This window comes from Taurulus bubalis (genome assembly GCF_910589615.1).
Source record: "Taurulus bubalis genome assembly, chromosome: 8".
NCBI lineage: Eukaryota > Metazoa > Chordata > Actinopteri > Perciformes > Cottidae > Taurulus > Taurulus bubalis.
In genome coordinates, this window is record NC_136596.1 from 14,607,604 (window position 1) to 14,626,837 (window position 19,234).

Below are 19,234 nucleotides of genomic sequence, written 5' to 3' on the forward strand. Positions count from 1 at the left end.
TAATTGGAGTCAGACAGAAATACATAAATTGTTCATGTAAAATACCCTAAACCGCTCAGTTAAATTCCTCAAAGAACAATTTGAATGAGGATATAGGTTTTCAGAGAGAGTTAAAGAGATCTGCAACGGTTTTTCATTGCAGATTTTATCCAATCAATGTCTGTGAAAATGATCCAAACATATGAAGATTGTATCCCTTCAATTTGTGTTCTGAATCTTTCAGCCGGCTCTTTTTTAACCCTTTGAGTCATTAGATGTGTCATACATCACATGCTTCGTCCAGGCAGACTTGACAACTGTTCCATTATCCACTCCCACTATTCCAAAGAGGGAAAGTTAGCGTCACACACTTTTTTTTACGAAGGAAAAACCCAATGAAAAACGAATGTGACTCACAGGCCTGCTTCACTCTTCCCAGTCATACAATGCCGTAATAATCTGGACTTGAGGGGCTGGCTGATGGAGAAGGTTGGCTACTGAAAGTGGAAACCAATCAATTACACCTCAGAAAAACTGATTAGGCCCTGCTGTTTCAACATCAAAGGCATGGGGGAATGAGAGGAAAGCCATTTCCGCTCCTGTATGCGGCAGGCACCTCTCATCTACAGTGGCTAAATGGCCCATAATAACATTGTCGGCATAGAAACCACAGCCATGTACAGCCCTGCATACCCTCTGCAGAAACAAGGTTGTTTGGTGATTCTAAGTCTTTGTGCACTTGAACTGTGGTCAAAACTTATCTTTTCTTGTCTTATCTTGGGGGGAAACAAGACAGATTGTAAACAAACACTGGGGTTAATATAAGGCTATTTTCCCTTTTCTGATGCAAACTATAGCTGTGTAGTTTGGAAAGAAAGTAATGACCGATTGTGGGCCAGACTACTACTGGCTGAGAGCTGCCCAACACAATTTGCACAAATGACTTTTCCATGTGGCATTTGCAGTTGAGCATTAGAGTCTATAATCCTTGTGGTCAATTCCAAGAAAACTATGCGCACACATGGTTAGGACATAGCACAGAGCGCATACACTGATAGAATCAATGCTCCAGTTTCCAGACAATGATGTCACTCTATCTGAGTCATCATCTCCCAGTAAACTGCCTTACATAACGGAAAAAATTGCAACCAGAGGATTGTGTCTACAACAATACCATTACTGCACAGGCATGACAGATTACTTCTCATTGGCCAAAGCAATCTCAGCCAGGCGATTATCCGTCTACCCACAGGCAACACTGCAAACAAGCTACATTTACAAGAAATGGCTTAAGTAATCTCATTTACAATGTGTTTGACATGCTGGTTCTTATTTACACCAGATCTCTTCACAGCAGGCTGCCATGCACTTTAAAGGCCCACTGACAAACTAGATGAGCAATTCATTGGCATTTTTTTAATCAGTACAGTTTCCACACATTTAGCTCCTTTTTCAAGACAGCTGCATTTTTCCATACCCATGCATTTCATAATTGTTGCTGTTACTTGAAAACTACAAATATATTCACAAAATGCAGAATTGAATTACATGCACTGCCTTAACGGTGGGGGAGTCACACGAGGCAGGTACCTATACCTAAGAATAAAAAAGGTAAAAAAGAAAGGAGCAGAGACAGAATTATTCTGACTTCAATGGATCCTATATTTCCCATAATTCAACACAATAGCATCTCTTCGGCAGATTTGTTGTTCTTATAAAATATTAATTTGCCTAAATATTATTTGTATTATGTGCTACTTTTGTTTTTTCCTAGACTACTAAAAAGTTGACATGTGAGCTCAATTCACTCAGAGGCCCAACAGACTGAGAAGCCCAGCTTCATCGACGTCACGTCCTGATGAGTAAGCTCATGTCATAACAATGTCTCTGTGTTTCATTTCTCTGTGGAGTTGAATCAAACAGGGAAATCCTCCAACAGTGCATGCGTCCCCCATCCAGAGCACTAAACCCAATCCTACCTAATAAGGACAAATCCGTGTCGATATCTAGCAAATCCCTGTCCCTTAAGTCTGGCTCTCCCTGGGTTTGCTCTGAACACCCAATGCATTCTTACATAATTACTGAGACTCAACAGCAGAGGCAGCTGCAAGCTTTCACATGGCTACAGTTTTTCAAACTGGTGGTCTGTGACTGTGTTGATGGCATCTTTCTGAGATGTGTAAACTTTATGGCAGGTATTAGTTGAACCCCTGCTAAGTGAGAGGTCCATTATCACCACAGGATCCGTTCTGGGATGGAAGGAAAAACTGAGCCATAAAAGGTCCATGTGCTTCTCAGCTGAGAAGGAGATGATGTCCAGCATTTTATATTTCCATCTTACTGCAGAGTATATTTTGTTGGATTCTACTAAGGACATATAAAATTTAAATCAGGGGATTTTAGTATGAATATCTCTGCCTCTGTCCCCCAGGAAACTCCTCCGGTCTTGAAGACGCACTGTGCCAGATGTTAAACTCTAGAACTGTTCTACAACACAGAAGTCTAACAGCTTCACAACATAGTCAAATCAGTCATTTGTGTTGCAGTATATACAAAATAAACAGAAAATAAAAGTTACATGAGTGAGGTTTTGTTTTTCCTTCTTCTTTTACCCATAAGGAGCGGATGAGGAACCAGACTACTATGTGAAGTTGCTGAGCCAGAACAGACCTACTCAGCAGCTACAAGGTCAGTGAACTTCACCACACCCCTGATTCCTGTGAATCACGATAGGAGGTTTCCACAGCTGGGAAAAGCAACACAACATTAATGCAATGGTGCAGAAAAGAAATTGGTAAATTCTAAGAATTTGTGAAAGAAAAAAAAACATTCACTCTACAGTTATCATTCAGTGTCACAGCAACGGATGACAAGTGAACCTGCTGGGAGGTCAGTATTCCTCAACAATCATTAGTCATCAAAAGTCTGTCTTATAATGTTCTCTTTCTTCCATAGAAGGATGCAACTGGGTCTTTTTGAGAAGATACTGACCTACGACGACCTCCTCCTCAACACACAGAGCTTTTGGCGTTGTTCTCACTAAGAACAAGGCTGTCAAGGTGACCACACCTAATGAATAACTGTCACAACGTTGACCTGTGAACTTCTGCAATCTGTTGGCACACCATCAGGAAAGTAATGATTTGTGGTCAGAGGGCAAATCACGTTCTCCATAAATCTTCAGTGACGGTGGAGAATGTGTCAGTAATGAGCAGGGACAATGACTGAAAGTCTTGGGACTTAAAAAAAACAAATAAAACTGTCACTCCTCATTCGATGTCCATTCAGAAGCACTAGGGTTGTACTCTGCTTCTGTGAGCAGGTTAGTGAGGAGAAATGCAGAGTTAATCATTGACTCCATAAGGTGGGAACTGCTGCACATGAACGCTCTAAGTACTACTCACATACATGAAGGACACCGGCTCAATATTTGCTGAAGGTGGTCATTTTGTTTGGCTGAGCTCTGACCTGCATTAAAATGGACCTTAAACACTCTGGTCGTACAATATTCAAGTGTTATTTCCTTGATATTTAGTGACCACAGAACGACAGAGGAGTAGAGTCTGAACACATACACAATGTCACTTCAGCGCAACAAGTTGCATCACAGGGTCGTAAAACCAGAAGAAATCCTGCCTTAAAAAGAGGTGAGAAGGTAATCACAAGCACATTTGCAGAATAAATAAAGGGGGCATTTACTTCTAAACAAATTAAATGAGTCACTCTGCAGTTATGTTGGAGAGATGTTAGAGGTCCTCTGAGGTTGATCACGCAAATGCCCTTCTACAACGTAGCAGATGTGCGGCCCTTACAAGGTCCTGGAGCCGCAAGTTTATGATATGTAGTTATTGGGGGATACAGACATTTATCAGTAGGGAAGTATTTCACATCCTTGTATGGTGCTCCTCCAGTCAACAGGAGGAGTCAGTATGTGTGCTTCTTGTCAATGGAGAGGCGATGTGTTCCCAGGAGGAGCTGCGAAGCAATAAATAAAACCCTCTCTCGCAGAAGCTGAGCTGAAGTTTATCAGATTTGTCCTTACAACAAACACACTTTGTGTCATTCAAGATAAGTCCATATTTGGTTGGATTGTGTTCAAGTGAAACCGTAATACAATGTGTCAGACAAAGCATGAGAAAATACACACTCAAATCACGCTAAGTACTGAAAAATCTCACAAATCCTCATGCCTGTCATTTTGCATCTTCTAAGCTGTGTGCAGCCTGTGGATATGAGGACTAGCAGCTAGACCCTCAGTAATATCACAAAGGGAATCAGAGCCGGCTGTGCAAATCATCCTGACAGTAAGGGGAGCCACCAGTGATGATGACTGGATGGTCCTGATTTCAGGCCATTAGGCTTCAAATCTGCAGCAGGATGGGAAAGCAAATTATTTCCTTTTACTCTCTGGAGCTTTGCCTGCAAAGCAATGAGGGATGCCATGTTGGGAAACACTGCCCACGGTGCCTTTTCTCTTCCTCTGTGCTCCGGCTGTAACTCACAGCTGCTTTTGCCTCTACTTGCCAAAAAGCTCAGTCAGTTAACTCCCACAGGTTTCAACATCAAAACTACACACATCACATGGGTCAACTTGTTTTCAGGTGCAGGTCTGCAGCACTAAGCCTGTGGAGCAGCCCTGAGCAGTCAGACAGGTTACTCAACCTTCAAAAGACACAAGGTTCTACAGTCTCAATGTTGTGTGCTTCCATGGGAAAGAGTGTACTCACCTTAAAAGTGGCACCAACAAGTGAACTCACAGCTCTTACTGTCCGACCGTGAACCACGCTGCAGACCCTCCCTGCTTGTTCTCTCTCTCACTAATGAGACTAACCAGGACACACACTCTCTCTCTCTCTCTCTCTCTCTCTCTCTCTCTCTCTCTCTTTCTCTCTTTCTCTCTCTCTCGCTCTCTCTCCCAGCCTTTGCTCTGCCTGGCTTGAGGAGGACTTCCCGGTTGACAGGCATTGCCATAGCAACCCACTTCGGCCCCTGTTCAAAAGCCACCCTCTGCTCTTGGCTTGTCAGTTCGGGGGTCACCTCCCTCAGTGGAGCAGCCCTATTGTTGTGATGAGGTGATATTTCCCAGCGCAGGGTTAACCAAAGGGGAAAGCAAATAGTTCATCACCTCCATCGCCCAGTGACTCCACGACACCCCCTCCTAACTTTGTCTCTCCCATTCCTCCCTCTGCTATTGTGTGTGTGTGTGTTTTATGTGTGTGTGAGTGCAAAGGCCAGATCTCTGGCATGAAGGGAGAATAGGAGCTCTTGTTCCAGGAGCTCTGGAAGTGTATCAGTCATTACTCTGCACGCCATAGAGTCCAGCACTGACAATCCTGTTGACTTTTCTCCCATGATCTCTCTCTCTCTCTCTCTCTCTCTCTCTCTCTCACTCACACACACACACACACACACACACACACACACACACACGCACACACACACACACACACACACACACACACACACACACACACACACACACACACACTACATCATATACAGTTGGATGGATGTCAAGATTGACTAGAGACTAAAAGATGTTTAAATTAGGTGATGCAGTATCTGCACAGAGACGTAGGTTAGCATTCACATTCCAGCAGGATGGTTGTTCAAGAGCAACAGTTGTTTTAACTGTTGCTCTTGCACACAATAATTGCCCAAATAAGACCAGGAATTCCAGTTTGCCTGCAGTTCCTGCCAATGAACACTAACAGTGCAAAACTTGAAACCTACGTGCTGACAGGCTTTCTTTGGCGCTGAGTCTGCAGCAGGTAGACTGAGTTACAAGGTGAGAGATCCAGTCACCTGCTAACAAACACAATCAGCTTTCTTGCTCAAATACACTTTGGTTTACAGCAATAAACTAAACAGGACATGGATTATGTCTCTCTGTGTGGAGGCCAGTTCCAACTTGAAATTGAAGGACCCAGCTCTTTTTTAATAATTCAGTGGTCTGGCCTGGTAGAACGAAACTCAGGGCAGATATCCATTTACAGAGCATGTCCTAAGAACAGGGTTGTTTTTGCTTGAGCCGTTGAACTTGAGGGGCGAGCTGGGCAATGTAGGCTTCAGGTGGAGACTCCCCTCGTAATCTGTGTCCTGCCGGAGCAGATTCTCACCCCGCTGTGATCCCATCTGACACCCTGTCACTCTGCAGCTAAATGAGGTAATCACGCAAGAGGCGATTGCAGCCTTGGCCTGGGACCTGACACCTCTACCCACACTGGATGCTTGTTCACTTTGTCTCTGTCTCTCTTCTAAACAAACAAGGCTTCACCAATGCCAGCTCCCAGAGAACCATTGTCAGAACGGGAAGGCAGAGGCATGATGTTTCACCTTCGTCCATCTGAGATACATGGCTTTCAGCAGACCGTTACTGTGCTGTAAAGACCAACCATTGTCTTTTTACACTGAGTGGTATGTGCCAGTATGTTACTACAGAAGCTCATTAAAAAGCCTGACAGCCAAAGATTCCAGCGAGTGAATAAACCATGACATCAATCTGTTACATAATCAGAAACTATCACTCTACTCTGAATAAACAAGAGACAGCAAGTCTGTAAGAGAGTTATCATCCAATGAAGATAAAACTGGAGTGAAAGAGGCGAGTCTCCAGGTAAACAAGCATCAACATAACAATGCAGGACAGATAAGGAGGTCTGGACATCGTTCAGTTTTCTTCATACCACAGGTTGTGCTCTGACGTAGCACGTGCTGAATGTCTCTAGGAACATGTTTTATTTGAGCGGTAAACTAAATTCTTTTGAACCGTGCATGTGCCAGGTCTCTGGGTCACACTGCTGGCTGTTGAAGACAAACAATCTCCGGTATAGTCGGAAATCTCTTTTTGAGAAGTTTGGTGAATAAAAGAATCATTGAGTACATTTCTAACAGGGAAATATTGACACACTAAAATGTTTTCGACCAAAACAACAACTAAAATCACTACAGGAGGCAGCTTTTGGACCGAGGTCTGATGATCTTCTAAACCACAGACAGTAAAAGATTGACATCTGCTGTAGTAAAGTCCTTCTCATATCCGCCCTTTTCCATAGAAGTGCTCAACTGCTCAACAAAAAAACCCTGTCACAACATTTACAGAGCAAAGGTAAACACGCCTATCTTGTTTGTTTCAGTGGTTTCCATCGATAAAGGAAAACACAATGATGCTCGTCTCTGAGTCAGAGGGAGCTTCCTTTCCAATGAGAATGTAAACACCACACCTAAACTACCAAGTCAATCACATGATAGAACAAAAAATACTCCTCTCTTGAATTGTGAATATTCCCTCCCATAACATACTAACTCTTGAGAAGTGGCAGCACAAGTTATACAGTACTTACAGGCGAGTGCAGGCTGAGCAGTGAGGTCTCCTCAGTGCAGAGTGAGAGAGGAAGTGAATGAAAAAGAAGGAGGGAATCACTGTAGCTCTACTCTCTCTCTCCCTCCCTTTTTTCTCCACTCTTTCTCAGGCCAACAGGGTGTCTTTTATCTTTGGTGAATGATTCAGCGTGGGCCTGAATGTTTGACTGAGCGTCCGTGGGCGTGCGTATGTGTGTGTCTGTGTGTGAGCATGCACTTTAAAGCTCATCAGGGAGAAGGCACTCAGTAATAGTTTCCATCCACAGCTGGAAATAATAGAGATTCCCAAACAGGCACAGGCGCAGTGGCACCGCCCTCCAGTGTTTTACATGCAAGGGAAGAGGAGGCGATTTCCATCGCCATCTCAATAAAAAGGCCTGAGTGACACGCATATTATAATAGCATGGTCTATTCACAGATCAGACACAAAAGACAGTTGCAGGTATTTTCTGTGAGATCCAGGTGGTTCTATTGCCCACCTGACACTTTGCAAGATCCATTTTTGCATTCAAGAAAGAGTATTTATAAGGGGATGTCTAAGCACAGATGCAGACACACTTATGTGGAGGCCCACGCACACACACAAACAGCTGTGGGCCTCAGAAAAGTCTCAGTGTTTCCATGTTCTGTTCCAGCAGCAGACCTACTCACCCAGTATGAGGAAAGCCTTGCAGCAAAGCCAAGAGAAGTAGCGCTACCGCTTTCCTTATAAAGTCCACAGTGTCATCAGAAGATCAGTTGTATATTCTGTAACTAGAGTGTAAAGCATCTGTTAAACTCCTGAGAGGTTTATCTTTCTGTTCCCACCCCCATATTTCCTTGTCTTGAGATATTGGTCTGCAGACGCCTGCTGGATTCCTGAGAAGCAGAAGTCTCAGTTCTGCCATCCAAGATAAATATTTAACAGGTTGACTGCAAGATCAGCAACCAAAGGTCACACTCTATTTCTCTGGAGTCCAACTCCACGTTGGACCCAAGAGATGACCACGTCACACTCCACAGTGTCACCGTGAATTACTTTCAGGGGAATCACTGTCCAGATGAAAAAACAAGCTGTAAATAGATTTGGAAAGAAACAATTAGCAGTTGCAATTTGTATTGCATCCCTGGTTTGATAATGTATCTAATTTTAGTGAATGGATCCTTTGTTGTTGTGTCAACAATAAAATCCAAACCCTGTTTCCAAAAAGCAGTGAACAAGATAAACTTTGCCAAAAATATCATCTTTGTTTTGAAGTGGACATTCACATAATAAGCAGTACCACACTGCCTCCTAGTGGGCCTGAAATGAACTGTGTGGAGTTTATATTTTACCATGAATAAAGGCAGATGTCGCTAAAGTCAAAGAAATGCCATCCAGCTGTAGAAATAGTGTCAAAACCCACAATATCATCAAAATCACACTCAAAATGTGATTTTATCCCAAATTTAAACAGAAAAATCTAAAATCGCACTTAATTCACGTTTATTATAGAGAGTGGAATATGTACACTGTGTTATGATGCATTATAGTAGCCTAAGAACAATGCATCATTTCATGGTATTGAATTGAATAATAAATGCATTGCAGAATTACCGCCAACACACTAGCAAAGTAATGTAATTTAAAGAAATGCTTCCGTTTGTATAAAAATGTGACTTCCCCTCCTTCTTCTCATACTTGTTTTGCCAATCATGTAGATTATATTTGCAAAACAATATGTGACACATGAATCCTGGACTGAAACTTGTTTACGTCTCATGAACATAGAAGCTGGCTGCGCACCTGTTAACAAAATGCATTACTGGAATGCATACCTTTAACAAACAAAACCATGAGGGTCACGTTAAATAGAAGACAAACCTTGTGTTTGCATCAGAGATAATATTTGAACCCCATCGGGGAGATTGCATCTGCAAAATAATCTGTATATCAAACAGGCAAGATTCAACACTTTAACCTAAACTATCATCTTAAAAGGATTAAAGAGTAAATCAATAATCTATTTGACATAGAGTGCACAATAGCCGAGGAAATATGAGTCTTGTGCCAATTAGACCCCATCATAACATAAATATTAGGACTGCAAATGGAAATTAGTTTACAATATTGCGTAAATCATAAATTATCGCTTCTCATTCTGAGATGAATGTTTTAAATGGAAAGTGATGCCATGAGCTGTACATAAATATTCCCCCTAATGGAGTCAGTCTAGACACTGGTGGTATTGAAGGGGTGAAAAGCAATGCTGAAGATCTGGATGTGATGTGAAGTGAAACTTCTGATGAGCTCAGAATCTCCAACTGGGAAGACTGGTTGAGTTAAGACCCAAGGAGAATGTGGTGGAGGAGGATTGTGTCAATCTGAGACTGAAATAATAACTACCAGCAAAAAAGAAAAGCACAGTTTCCAAATTTGACAGCAAGCACATGATATTGTGGCAAACATCAGGTGTAACTGAAGAGTGTACTCCCTCAATGAGCTGATTGAGAAGGAAAATACATGTGAAGAATCTGGTCTTTCTGATTGAACTTTTGCTCAGTTTCATTAGTTAACTACACATTTAGTGCTGATGGTGCTGATTTCTTGCACCATCGGTCATTTTGGAAAGGAGGCCACAGGGGAAGGACCCAAACACTGATTCCACTTGAGGAGGTAGCAGAAATAATTCAATCATTTGTTGAACATGGCTTACAGATTTCAAGTCCAAAAAGGCGAGCAGGAAACACAAATAGAAAGTCCCACACAAAATGAAGACAAAGCACAAAACACAATACACAAAGGAGCCGGCTGGTATGTGAAGAGACAGAGCAATCAAGGGAGAGCCAACAGGTGAGCAGGAGGTCAGGTGACTGGCAAAGAAAACACAAAACATGAACGGAAGAAAAGAAAAACAGTATCAGTTGTGTTTGATTCTCAAGGTCAAATTCAAACACATGACCTTTAATATCTTTTATTTCAATCGGCTTATAACGATTTTGCGGGTGTAACAAGTAATAATGAAACTTGACAGCTCGTTGCACTTTCACATTTGAGGAACCTATTGAAGATATGCTACATACTTTATGCAAATAATAAGTGTGGAGACGTTTTTTTTATTGCTTAACTCATATTTTAATCTTTGTTAAGGCTTCTGTTGCAACCTGAGCAATAATTAGTGACTGTAGTTTCAACAGCGGTCTATCTGTAACGTGCACATGTTTTTACAAACCATTCTTTGCAACACGAATAATGTGCCTTTATCTGACAACATGCTCTTACTTTGAGCTTGACAGTTCATTCTTGACAAAACAATCTGTACTCAAGGTCAACTTGTTTTATCAAATGTTCTCTTTAATGAAAATCTCATTACATAGCAGTTAACAGTTATATCAATGTAAAGCTCATAGACACAGAACATTTAGGAATTTGTATCGCACACACACATTGTATGATACATATCAAAACAAGTTTGAAAATAAGAATAGAAAAGACAATTTTGGGATAGATACATTTTATTGATAGAATCATATTTTGACAGTCAAATATTATAAAAATATAAATAGTATTAATTTTCTTTTTATAAAAATAGAGTTCAATATTTACAACTTCAGCAAGGCAAAATACCTTGTGCTGTGACTGTACATTACATTACAGTTGCTTGTGCTGATCTGACTGCAAATCATTATGTGTCATTCATTGTCTTCACCAAAAGGTCACATGCTTGCCTTATTCATATTTAACAATCACAATAAGTGCAGTAACGTTTCCCACATTCTTTCACATGACGAGCTCATATGTTCACCTCAACATCTCAGTACATCTCACTTTACACACATGCTGTACAACATTTGCGAATGACGGACGATGGAGTTGAATGACATGTGCCAAAGGATCCCGGCTCGGTTCGATCGGTGCAGCTACCGGGCAACATGACGTTGCTGCTCAGAGAGTTTTCTTTGCCACAGTCACTCAGCAGCTTTCCTGCCTGCTGTCTTGGCGTTTAGTGCACAAAGACACACCTCAAATACCATCTAGTGAGGGAGCGCTGATCTTGTATCGGCACAGCGGGCAGGTGCCAAATTGCCGCAAGACTTTTGAGGCGCACAGGTTACATAAACACTGGTGGCCGCAAGGCAAAGTGACTCTGGCCTGTTTTTCCATGCACACCACACAGTCCTTTACGCTGCCTCTACCTGCAATCAAACCAAAGGAATCACAATTACAAGACTGACATCAGGGATAGGTTCTGTCTGGTTAAAAAGGAGCAAAACACTGAGATCTGGGAACATTTGGTTGAAAGGAATCTTTCTTACCTGCTGGGAATTTCATGTCAACAAAGGAGATGCATTCATCACTGTTTTCATGGAGGCTTGAGACAGGAATCAAACTGTTGTGTTTGTCAGCATCAAGTGAGGTCAGGTATTCAGGTGCAGGACAGGACCGTCTGGTCTGAAACAGCTTCCTTTTCTTTGAGCCTGCAGCAAAGAATAATAAATAATGTTATATTTTAATAACAATTAAACATTAACTTGGCCTTGTCAAGACATGTGGAAGAAATAACAACAAGAAAAAACGATGGCAAAGCAAACAATCCACCATTGTTATATAATAGTAAACATACCCAGGAGGGAAATGGCGCTTGTCTGTCCGTAGATGTCTATCATGGCCCATAGCGGCTGGCTGAGATCCACTCCTGTCAGTACCGTGTGCTGCTTGATGTCGGGGCTTGTGACGAATACGCAGCCTCTAACGGAGAGCCAGAACTCCAGCTCTGAACCTGCTTGGCAGTGGGATTCCTGCACTGGGGCCGCCCAGTGCCCTTGGACGTTAGTGAGGTTGGGGATGGCCATGACGGGCAGGGGCAGAGATCTGTCCGAGGGCGGCACGTTGGTGAAGCCCACGCGCAGAGCTCCTGACCATCCGAACGAATCTTTCTCAACCCTCAGACGAATCCTCTCCTGGATCTTTACCGGGCGGCTGCTGAACACCAGGCCGTTCTTGAACGTGGTCCCCGTCCTCTCTGCCAGTCGACACCCGTGGCTCAGACTGACCTTGGCTCCCACAGCCAGAGGGTGGAAGGTCAAAGGACCGAGGCAGGACCGGCCACATTTGTGTGACGTCTCTGACCCAACAACTGCAAAGGAGCAAAAACACGGTTATTAATCTTGATGTGCGACCCAGGTTGGCTTATTATTGTTTGGTTATTTCCAATCATGTAGATTACATCTGCACTGTAATCACAGCTATGTGTGTGACAACAAGCTGGGGAATGTTGCAGTTTCTACCTGAATGCAGGGCAGTAAACAATAAACAATACGCTAATTCTGGATTGTAAGAAGTGAACAACAGCATGGAGGCTTTTCCTCTTAAGTGACTTTATTTGATAAAACACTTTCATAATAAAAAATAATTTCTTAACACCATGACACCGTATCTTTATCATTGAGATAACATTATGATCTCAATGCCAATATATTCTAACAGGATGTTTGTTAATCATTCACGTTGGTTCAGTGATAAAGTTTATTCTAAATGAGATTATGAGACTATCAAATTGAAAAAAAGTAATTGTGAAAGAAACACACACATGCTTTCATGTAAGATAAAGGTGTGTCATTAATTTGAATACTTGGAGGTAAACACTGTATCCATTCCAATCATAATTCAGTTTCAATTTGACAAAGGAGGAGTATATAATTAACGCATAGAAGCAGTTTACTGCAGTAAAGCCTTTCATTCACCGCTGAGCATTTCCAGTAAATCATGTAGTTTCTAGTCATCCTTAGTATCATCTCCATTATGTCACACTTTACAGCACAGGATATAGATCCTTGATTCACACGTGTGGCTTTTTCAAGTCTTCTTCCTCGTTTCCTAGTCATCTGTTTTACAGCCTTTATCAACGTGCTCCTGTTTTGGATCTCACCTCATCCCATGTTTAACAGTAACAATCGCTTGAATGGACGAGTTGTGACTTTCAGTAGCCTCTTGAAAAAATCGGAAAATAGGGATGTTTTCATGATGCACAGATACGTATTAAATAAACCTGAACCGTGTAACTATTTTTATATTAAAGTAATATACATTTTTTGTCATACAAATAGTAATAAGAGCTATAAAGAATCATTTTCACCAACATTTGTGTCAATAATATGAATAATTGTGAATGACTTACTATGTACTTATTTTCAGTATTAGTATCTTAGTATTGTAATAAAAACTGGCTTCATATTAATTTTGACTTCTAAAATGCAACTTGACAAAGTATGTTTATAAGAGAGGATCATATTGACATTGAAAGCAGTATTGTACATTGCATATTAAGTCACTGTAAAAAACAAGAATAAATATCTCACCAGAGGTCCCGTTGTCACTCTCGTTCACCATCTTGACAGGACTTTGCTTTGTGTCTTAGAAGATGTGCTCTTGTCTGTATCTTCGTGTAATTGTCATGAAGCGGGAGTGTTGGCTGCCTTTTAAAACGCGGCATGCAAGTCTTCAAAACACAAATATCCCCGCATCACATGGAAAGTTAAGAAGGAGGAGTCAGTGAGGAACCACAGTTTGGAAATTCACCTGCTAATGATAGCAGGACAATGAGGGCGTGCAGGACATAAACAAGTTAGGGATTTTTGTGTCTGATTAAATCAGTTTCCTTTAGTGCAGAAATACAAAAATCATCGACAACAAGATTTCCTGAACTCGTCGCTCCCATGTCAAGCAGATGTTTATATACAATAAGAAATGCACACCTTTTTATTAATACGGTGTTGCCTACATTTTATTTAGCAGATACTCTGTTGTCACTCTCATTCACCATCTTGACAGGACTTTGCTTTGTGTCTTAGAAGATGTGCTCTCGTCTCTATCTTTGTGTCATTGTCATGAAGCGGGAGTGTTGGCTGCCTTTTAAAACGCGGCATGCAAGTCTTCAAAACACAAACATCCCCTGCATCACATGGAAAGTTAAGAAGGAGGAGTCAGAGAGGAACCACAGTTTGGAAATGTACCTGCAATTTACCTGAGAAAAACAAGCTATTAATAGATTTGGAAAGAAACAAATAGCAGTTGCAATTTGTATTCCATCCCTGGTTTGATAATGTATCTAATTTTAGTGAATGGATCCTTCGTTGTTGTGTCAACAATAAAATCCAAACCCTGTTTCCAAAAAACAGTGAACAAGATGAACTTTGCCAAAAATATCATCTTTGTTTTGAAGTGGACATTCACATAATAAGTAGTACCACACTGTCTCCTAGTGGGCCTGAAATGAACTGTGTGGAGTTTATATTTTACCATGAATAAAGACAGATGTCGCCAAAGTCAAAGAAATGCCATCCAGCTGTAGAAATAGTGTCAAAGCATAAAATATCATCAAAATTACACTCAAAATGTGATTTTATCCCAAATTTAAGCTGAAAAATCTAAAATGGCACTTAATCTATATTTATCATAGACACATTATCCATACATATTAATAATACAAGTGGAATATTTACACTGTGTTGTGATTTATTATAGTAGCCTCTGAACAATGTATCCTTTCATGGTATTGAATTGAATAATAAAGCATCGCAGAATTACCGCCAACACATTAGCAAAGTAATGTAATTTAAATAAATGCTTCCGTTTGTATCAAACTTCCCCTCCTTCTTCTCATACTTGTTTTGCCAATCATGTAGATTATATTTGCAAAACAATATGTGACACATGCATCCTGGACTGAAACTTGTTTACGTCTCATGAACATAGAAGCTGGCTGCGCACCTGTTAACAAAATGCATTACTGGAATGCATACCTTTAACAAACAAAACCATGAGGGTCACGTTAAATAGAAGACAAACCCTGTGTTTGCATCAGAGATAATATTTGAACCCCATCGGGGAGATTGCATCTGCAAAAATAATCTGTATATCAAACAGGCAAGATCCATCCATCCATCCATTATCAGCCGCTTATCCGGGGTCGGGTCGCGGTGGCAGCAGGTTCAGCAGGCCGACCCAGGCTTCCCTCTCACCCGCAACACTTTCCAGCTCATTCTGGGGGATCCCGAGGCGTTCCAAGGCCAGCCGGGAGATATAATCCCTCCAGCGTGTCCTTGGTCTTCCCCGGGGTCTCCTACCAGTTGGACGTGCCTGGAAAACCTCTAATGGGAGGCGTCCAGGAGGCATCCTGACTAGATGCCCGAACCACCTCAGCTGACTCCTTTCGACACGAAGGAGCAGCGACTCGACTCCAAGCTCCCTCCTGATGTCCGAGCTCCTTACCCTATCTCTAAGGGTGAGCCCGGCCACCCTGCGGAGGAAGCTCATTTCGGCCGCTTGTATTCGAGATCTCGTTCTTTCGGTCACGACCCAGAGTTCGTGACCATAGGTGAGGGTTGGAACATAGACCGACCAGTAAATGGAGAGCTTCGCCTTCCGGCTCAGCTCCCTCTTCACCAGGACGGACCGGTACAGCGCCTGTTTTATTGCTGCAGCCGCACCGATCCGTCTGTCGATCTCCCGCTCCACCTTACCCTCACTCGTGAACAAGACCCCGAGATACTTGAACTCCTTCGCTTGGGGTAGGCAGTTTGTCCCCACCTGGAGGGAGCAATCCACCGGTTTCCGGCAGAGCACCATGGCCTCAGATTTGGAGGCGCTAACTCTCATCCCTGCCGCTTCACACTCGGCTGCAAAACGCCCCAGTGAATGCTGGAGGTCACAATCCGAGGAGGCAAACAGGACCACATCATCCGCGAACAGCAGAGAGGCGATCCCGAGACTCCCGAACCGGATCCTCTCCGCCCCCTGGCTGCGCCTAGATATCCTGTCCATGAAGGTCACGAACAGGACCGGTGATAAAGGGCAGCCCTGGCGGAGGCCAACACCCACCGGGAACGTGTCTGACTTACTACCGAGGATACGAACACAGCTCCTACTGCAGGCGTACAAAGACCGGATAGCCCGTGCCAACGGGTCCGGCACCCCATACTCCCGCAGCACCCCCCACAAAAACCCCCGAGGGACCCGGTCGAAAGCCTTCTCCAAGTCCACAAAGCACATGTAGACTGGTTGGGCAAACTCCCAGGACCCCTCCAGTAGTCTTGCAAGGGTAAAGAGCTGGTCCACTGTTCCACGACCGGGACAGAATCCGCACTGCTCGTCTTGAATCTGAGGTTCGACAAGCGGTCGGAGCCTCCCTTCCAGCACCCTGGCATAAGCTTTTCCCGGGAGGCTGAGCAGTGTGATGCCACGATAGTTTGAGCACACTCTCCGGTCCCCCTTCTTGAAGATGGGAACCACCACCCCGGTCTGCCAGTCCATGGGCACTGTTCCCGACCCCCATGCGACACTGAAAAGGCGTGTCAACCAAGACAGCCCAACAATGTCCAGCGCTTTCAGCATCTCAGGGCGGATCTCATCCACCCCTGGCGCCTTGCCACCAAGGAGCTTTTTGACTACCTTAGCGACCTCTGCCAGGGATATGGGAGAAACCACCCCAAAGACTTCCGGCGCTGCCCCCTCTCCGGGGGACATGTTAGCCGGGTTTAGGAGTTCCTCAAAGTGCTCTTTCCACCGCCCGACGATGTCCCCAGTCCGGGTCAGCAGTTCCCCCCCCCCCCCCGCTGAGAACAGCCTGGGGTAGGCCCTGCTTTCCCTTCCTGAGCCGTCGGATGGTTTGCCAGAACTTCCTTGAGGCCAACTGAAAGTCCTTCTCCATGGCCTCCCCGAACTCCTCCCATGCCCGAGTTTTAGCATCCGCGACCATCGCAGCTGCAGCCCTTCTGGCCTGCCGGTACCCGTCAGCTGCTTCAGGAGACCCCTGGGCCAGCCAGGCCCGAAAGGCCTCCTTCTTCAGTTTGACGGCTTCCCTCACCCCCGGTGTCCACCACCGGGTTCTTGGGTTGCCGCCACGACAGGCACCGATGACCTTCTGGCCACAGCTCCGAGCAGCCGCGTCCACAATAGAGGCTTTGAACATGGTCCACTCGGGTTCCATGTCCCCAGCCTCCCTCGGGATTTGTGAGAAGTTCTTCCGGAGGTGGGAGTTGAAGACCTCCCGGACAGGATCCTCCGCCAGACGTTCCCAGTTCACCCTCACTACACGTTTGGGCTTGCCAGGTCTTTCTAGCCGACTCCCCCGCCATCTGATCCAACTCACCACCAGGTGGTGATCAGTTGACAGCTCTGCTCCTCTCTTCACCCGAGTGTCCAAGACATACGGCCGCAGACCAGATGATACGACTACAAAGTCGATCATTGATCTCCGGCCTATGGTGTTCTGGTACCAGGTACACTTATGAGCCACCTTATGCTCGAACATGGTGTTCGTTATGGACAAACTGTGGCTAGCACAGAAGTCCAACAACAAAACACCATTCGGGTTCAGATCGGGCAAGCCGTTCCTCCCAATCACGCCCCGCCAGGTTTCTCTGTCATTGCCCACGTGAGCGTTGAAGTCTCCCAGGAGAACTATGGAGTCGGCAGGCGGCGCCCTTTCCAGGACCCCTCCCACCGACTCCAAGAAGGCCGGATACTCCGAACTGCTGTTCGGTGCATAAGCACAGACAAAAGTCAGAGCTTTACTCCCTGCAACCCGTAGGCGCAGGGAGGCGACCCTCTCGTTCTCCGGGGAAAACTCCAACATAGCAGCGCTCAGCCGGGGGCTCGTGAGTATCCCCACTCCCGCCCGGCGCCTCTCACCCTGGGCAACTCCAGAAAAGGACAAAGTCCAACCCTTCTCCAGGAGCTTGGTTCCAGAGCCCATGCTGTGCGTGGAGGTGAGCCCAACTAAATCTAGCTAGTACCGCTCCACCTCCCGCACCAGCTCCGGCTCTTTCCCCGCTAGCGAGGTGACGTTCCACGTCCCTAGAGCTAGTCTATGCTGCCGGCGATCGGCTCGCCCAGGTCTCCTGCCTGGCCCGCCGCCCGGTCTGCATAGCACCCGACCCCGATGCTTCCCCCCGCGGGTGGTGAGTCCACAGGGTTGCTGGTCCATGATCTTTTTTCGGGCTGAGCCCGACCGGGCCCCATGGGTGAAAGCCCGGCCACCAGACGCTCGCCGTCGAGCTCCCCTCCCGGGTCTGGCTCCGGGAGGGTGCCCCGGTTTCCCTTGTCCGGGCGAGGTAGCTTCATTCCGTGGGCCGTACATCATCAGGGTTTTTTGAACCGCTCTTAGTCTGGGCTCTCCCCCGAGACCTGTTTGCCTTGGGAGACCCTACCAGGGGCTGACGCCCCGGACAACATAGCTCCCAGGATCACTGAGCCACTCAAACTCCTCCACCACGTTAAGGTGGCGATTCATTGGAGGAGACAGGCAAGATTCAACACTTTAATCTAAACTATCATCTTAAAAGGATTAAAGAGTAAATCAATAATCTATTTGACATAGAGTGCACAATAGCCGAGGAAATATGAGTCTTGTGCCAATTAGACCCCATCATAACATAAATATTAGGACTGCAAATGGAAATTAGTTTACAATATTGCGTAAATCATAAATTATCGCTTCTCATTCTGAGGTGAATGTTTTAAATGGAAAGTGATGCCATGAGCTGTACATAAATATTCCCCCTAATGGAGTCAGTCTAGACACTGGTGGTATTGAAGGGGTGAAAAGCAATGCTGAAGATCTGGATGTGATGTGAAGTGGAACTTCTGATGAGCTCAGAATCTCCAACTGGGAAGACTGGTTGAGTTAAGACCCAAGGAGAATGTGGTGGAGGAGGATTGTGTCAATCTGAGACTGAAATAATAACTACCAGCAAAAAAGAAAAGCACAGTTTCCAAATTTGACAGCAAGCACATGATATTGTGGCAAACATCAGGTGTAACTGAAGAGTGTACTCCCTCAATGAGCTGATTGAGAAGGAAAATACATGTGAAGAATCTGGTCTTTCTGATTGAACTTTTGCTCAGTTTCATTAGTTAACTACACATTTAGTG

General features: G+C 44.4%; 1 protein-coding gene across 1 annotated transcript; it reads right to left on the minus strand.

Annotated features, from left to right (window-relative positions):
• Positions 1–10,999: 10,999 nt before the first annotated feature.
• On the minus strand, positions 11,000–13,690 carry LOC306740660 (E3 ubiquitin-protein ligase NEURL3-like; the record flags this gene model as incomplete). The annotated part of the gene is made up of 4 exons (XM_079222889.1): positions 11,000–11,496; positions 11,617–11,778; positions 11,925–12,437; positions 13,660–13,690. 4 exons carry the CDS (start codon positions 13,688–13,690, stop codon positions 11,324–11,326), a joined length of 879 nt encoding a protein of 292 aa, XP_079079015.1. The 3' UTR covers positions 11,000–11,323.
• Between the last annotated feature and the right edge of the window lie 5,544 nt (positions 13,691–19,234).